Source organism: Trachymyrmex septentrionalis, unplaced genomic scaffold, assembly GCF_001594115.1.
Source record: "Trachymyrmex septentrionalis isolate Tsep2-gDNA-1 unplaced genomic scaffold, Tsep1.0 scaffold6, whole genome shotgun sequence".
Classification (NCBI taxonomy): Eukaryota; Metazoa; Arthropoda; class Insecta; order Hymenoptera; family Formicidae; genus Trachymyrmex; species Trachymyrmex septentrionalis.
The window spans coordinates 1375464-1381263 of NW_017305778.1; the positions used below are offsets into that span (position 1 = coordinate 1375464).

The 5800-nt window shown below is 29.0% G+C and overlaps 1 protein-coding gene across 2 annotated transcripts in view; it reads right to left on the bottom strand.

Annotated features, from left to right (window-relative positions):
- Window positions 1-889, bottom strand: part of LOC108752254 (RIB43A-like with coiled-coils protein 2) — a 7934-nt gene extending 7045 nt beyond the window's left edge. For both annotated transcript variants that reach the window (XM_018492954.1, XM_018492955.1), the window contains exon 1: window positions 679-889. In XM_018492954.1, coding sequence (XP_018348456.1) covers window positions 679-804 — 126 coding nt within the window. In that variant the 5' untranslated portion in view covers window positions 805-889. The remainder of the gene's footprint in view (window positions 1-678) is intronic.
- Window positions 890-5800: the final 4911 nt, after the last annotated feature.

The following is a 5800-nucleotide window of genomic DNA, read 5'->3' on the forward strand; positions in this document are numbered from 1 at the left end:
ATAATATAAAAATAATGAATTTTAAAATGTAAATTCTAAGATAAACAAATAAAATAAATGTTAATTTTACTAAAAAAATTTGCTTTAACAGCTTATTTACAAATGTCAATGCGTTCATTTATTCACATATTATTTTTGTTAATTTTTTATATATTCATTTCGTGTCAAATTAATAAAAAAATTTGAGTAGCCTGTTTGAGACATATGAAATGTATTTTTAACAAAATTTTTCAACTATATATAAAATATTTAAATACAGTGACATAATATAATCAGCTTTGATGATAATACATGTATATTCTGTTAAATATGACAGTATCATTATTAGGTATTTGATAGTTTAAAACATTTGTATGCTTTTACATTTAACTTTGCTAATTTCATGTATAGCAGCTTTTAGTATGCATTAATGTATTATAATGCAAGTGATCGAATTCACTATACTAACACTAAACGTAAAAGAATAATCACGGGACTGAATTTCTATTTTAATTTACAAATTAAAGAAAAGCAGAAAAATATACAAAATAAAATTAATTTGATCGAAAATGGATTATAACAATGTTAATATATATTAGTACAAAGTATTTTCTTAATTAATCAGAAAGATGATAAGATTAAAAATTAAAGTAAATTCGATCGAAATAAAATGAATTGTTGATAAAATCGAATTCCTACCCCAATTTTTCTAATGCGAGGGTTAAAGATGCGTAATTTCCTCGCTTCTTCGGATTGTCGTTTGCGTTCTATAGACGCGGCGAGCTTGAGATCCTCCGGAGTAGCGCGGTTTTGAAACTTAAACATTTTGGATATTTTTTGAAATAAAATCTAAGAAGTGTGATTTCTTTTTACGGTGGCGAGATTACACGTGTGAGACCGAAAGCGTGAATCTATCTGGACTTTTCAGCCTGGAATCGAAATCGAAACTGAAGTGTATGAAGTTTCGCTATCGAGTTTTGTTACCATGGTGAGTTTTAGGAGGGTTGTACGTAGAGCCGATAAATTCCAACTGCACAGTATTCATTAAGGGGAGCGACAAAAGCGTCGTGTATTGCAGCACACACATTTTGTCCAATTAAGATTTAAAATTAGTATAGCGAAATGTCCGATCGAACGGAATTAATTGTTACTTTAGGAGAGAAAACTGGATCATAACAAGTTTATGAAGTGAAGCGCAAAATACTCGATAATATAATTAACACACCAATTTTATCGTAATTTTATGCAGGTGTTACCGAATTGGCAAATGCCAATGATGCTTCAAAGGAATCATTAAAAAATGTAAATGACATACATAGGGCAAACCATATAAAGTGTGATGACAAAAAATATGGAAGATACTGAAAAACGTTTTATACAGAAGTGGAACAATTTCGAGAGAGATTTTAGTTACGTTATTTTCTTTCTAGATGGAGGTAGTAAAAAAATACAAAGATCATTCATTTTTTAAATGGAATTGATAAATTGATTGGTGTAAAGAAAACACATAATTGCTTACTTAAAAAATTATACATATTGCATTTTTTTAAAGTAACTATGTATTTTTTTTACACCAATTGATTCATCTCATTATTCTGTTCAAAAAAGTATTAAAAAATATTTACAATTATAAAAAAATTAATAGTTTACGTAATAATTAACATTTCACGTCATTATACTAGAATAAAGTATAAAATATTTCGTAAACTGTAAGTTCTTTATATCTCTATTTTAATACTTTTATGTATAGAATAATTAAAGAAATTATATTTTATGTAAAAAAATCATATATTTCCATTAAAAAAGTGATGGCTTTTATATCTTTTTGGCGCCTCCATCTAGAAAAAATAACGTGACTAAAATACGTTCCTCGAAACCGTTTCATTTTGAGACATTTTTTTGCATCTTCCTATTTTTTGAATTATTGACTTGTCACATTTTACATGGGCCTTATATACAGGATGTTTTATGTGGGCTTCAGAAATGAATTTAGGACATAAAAATAATATAACAAATTCAGAATAAACATTTGTTCAACCTGTGAACTTATTGGCGTAGCTGATTCTACCTAGATATTTACTATCAATTTAAGTTAAAGTATTTTAATTTAAGTTAAAGTATTACTATTAATTAAAGACAGAAATATATCAAGATTTTATCCTAGCTCGGTTTATAATGAGAATTAATGAATCATAAAATCTATACATAATTCGGAAATATAAGATCAGATAATACGTATGTTTGTATAAATTTTTTGTCATTTTTGTGTTATTTCTGAAATTATGCCCACATGTTATGAGAGAGAAACACCGTGTATATAAATATAAATAATTTTGAAAATCACTTCACAAAAGCGCTTCAAGCTTCGACAACGTGAGTTTAAAAAAAAATGCGCTTCTGCGAGCGAATGTATCGTTTCCTAGATTTATTAAATTCCTCTTTGTTTGACTGGCACTTCTCTTTGACGGTTTTTTTTTCAGTCTCCCTATATTCGTTCACAATTATTGTATGATCAATACACGGTGATTTGAATGTTGCTGTCGCGCGAGTTCGACGTTTGACTTCGACCACATCGATTATCAATCCGGCAGAATAAAATAAAATAAAGAGAATTGATAATTATTCAATAACTGTTAAAGAGACATCCGTATGCGTGTGTCACGTGAGGAGCAGCTGTCGATGGTATAAACATGTGTACGGTATCATTATCTGTTGATTTCGTGAAATCCATCTTACTCTCTTCCGTTACGCGCGTGCTGCGTCGATTCAATTTGTCATCATATTTTGTGGTGATATGCACGATAAGCAAGGGAAGGGGGAACGTCGATTAAACATTTTAATTGGGTTAACCGTATCTCTGCCTTCGATAAAACGCCTCGTAACTCTCACGAGGCCAGAAGCCGTGAGGTCGTATAACCCCTGTGGCAGTTATTTGCTTAGAAAGAGCGAAGCGGACGGTAGAATGGTAATCTTTTTTTTATAATTCCTCATAAGTAATTCCTCATTAAGTATCGATCGAATTGCGTCGTATTGTAGTGGAAATATTTTGACTCTGAAAATAGTTCGATTAATTGGATCACTAGAGAAAATTTATTCAATTGATAATTCTACATATTATTACATTGTTAAATTTATAACGTCAAATTGTATTCAATTTGAATCATTTTTAATCATTTCTATACGTCGCCATTGCTTTTACTTAAAATATATGTCGGTTCATATAATTATTATTATATTATATTTATAATTTAACTAAAACAATAGAGCTAATCAATTTAATTAAAAAAAATATATTAATTTGACCTACATTCAGTTTATTGTTTACTAAGTGCACATATTAATATAAATGTTGTTTATTTTGAAACTAAACAATTCAATCATAGATGAATTGATTTACATTTTGATACACATGAAGGTTAAAAATAATAAAATGTTATTTGATCCAAGGAATTAGGTTACCATTATTCCTTTGATATCCAACGGTGTATAAGAATTTATTTTTTAATAAATTTTTATCGTTTTGCTCTTTTAAAATTAATAGATTTTTGTTCTTATATGTTTTTCTAGAAAAGATATATAGCGTATGATTTCTAAAGTCTTTAAATTTATAATTCCTATCAAAATTTAGTATATTACAATAGACATCTTTAAATCATAAAATAAAATGCAAGATATTTGCTGTAAATGTTAACATATTTATCGAGATAAATGACTTAGTAAACTTGTTTGTTCATGGCATAAATAAAAGAATTAAAAAAATATTGGTAGAATAACATGATTATATTAATAAAACTATTAAAAGAAAATAACGCAGTTGCGACTTCACGTCAGACTTACAGTAAACATCATTTGCAAGCTAAAGAAACTAAGTTAAAAAAGAATAACAATGGTAAATGTTACTGTATTAGTGTGAATATTAGTGTTTTATCTTTCTTTAGTCGCGCATAATAAACGTTTTTCAAGCAGAATAATAGGTCACGATAAAATAAAGTCAAAATGAAATTAAAATGAATTGTGAAGTGACTTAATAATCGTTTTGAAGCCATTTAGACGCCATTTTGATCATAACGACTTTTCTGCTTAAGTTATATACATGTATATAAATTATATATATATTATATATATAATTATATATATAAATTATATATATCGTATGTATAAAGATATGGTTTTACAATAAATTAATCAGAATTACAAAAATTTAAATCTGATATTTAGAATGTGTGTTTTATAAATGCTAGAAATATTTGAGTTAAATAATTCTATTTAGAAGATATCAAGATTCGATTATTTAAATTCATTATCGCCTACTTATTATTAAAATACACAATGATCGATGAATATTTTAAAACTAAAATCAAATGTGTCATATGCTTAAATGTGTCATATGCACTATTTGAATTTATAAGCAATTCAGATTCAAACAGAAAAATATTATTCTATTTGCTAAGAAAAGCGATTAATTTTTTTTTGAAAAAAAACAATTTTAAACAGAGAATATTTTCTTGATAATAGTCTTAAAATATATTTAATACATTTGATATACAAATTTTAGAAAAAAATTTGTTATTATGTACTTATAACATAAAATTTATTTTCTTTTAAAAAATACTATAATTTGATTGAAGAAATGATTTTGTATAACAAGCGAATCAAATTTTTTTTATTAATAGTTTTAATACAAATATTAAATTTATTAAGATTTAGAATATATTTTAAACAAATTTGATGTTTTTAATAGACTTATGATAGATTTATGGCTATATAAACGTTCCAAATACTTGAAATATATATAAGTACTTAATATTTAAATACAGTATGTATTATTCCGATATTTCAAGTCCTCGTTTCTTAGTTCTACTTATAAAATATGAAAGATATTCAAGAATTCGAAAAACATGTACGATACAATATAACTTATCCCTTCGAAAATTACCTTAAAAAAAACGCAGTTACTGATGCTGGGTTCATTTAATTTACGTTGTTTAAAGGCACTAATTAATTTCAAGAGCTGAATAAATTTCAAAATTATTTAAGTCGTATAAAATTGAATGAATACTAATTGTAAGTTTATTCAAATAAACAAGGAAGGCGATATATTCGGTTGAAGCTATTTTTGATGCCTTTATTTTAATAGAGAAATTTATTTTAATAGAGAAAAATATATTAAACGAATGAGAGATATGTTACATCGTGACTCGGATAAATTTTTCAAGTCTCTTGATTGGCTGTAGCATAATATTAGCCTGAGATTACCGGAAGTACTGTTCGCGAAAAGCGGAATGAGCGGGCGGAATCTCGGGTCAATCGCGCGTATGTACATCAATCTTGTTTAATTAATTCCGGGGCGAAGGCTATCCTTTCGTAAGATCGATCAGCCGCGTTATGGATTGCCGTGAAAACACCGTTGCAATTTTAATCGCGCAAAAATCACGTTACAATACGATCAATAGGGGAAAACGTATAGTTAATCCGACCCGCGTGAATAGATTCTATGCAAGGCTGTTCTGAGAGACTTCGAAACCGAACCGCCATGTTCGCGGGAGACGCGCGCGAGTCTCGCCGAGGTCGTTGCGGGAGCGACGATTACGCGCCTCGCGTTCGTCGGTGAAAAATCACCGTTGACAAACAGACTCGGTGAGCGCGACGCGATAAGGAGAAGAAGACACTCTTGTTGCATTCGCGGCAATTGCGCCGCGAGTATCCCAGCCGACGCGATATCGTGCGACGCGCGCTTCGTTTCCCGAAGAGAGGAAAAGAGAGAGAGAGAGAGGGGCAGAGAGGGGGGGGAGGGGGGAGAGAGAGAGAGAGAGAGAGAGAG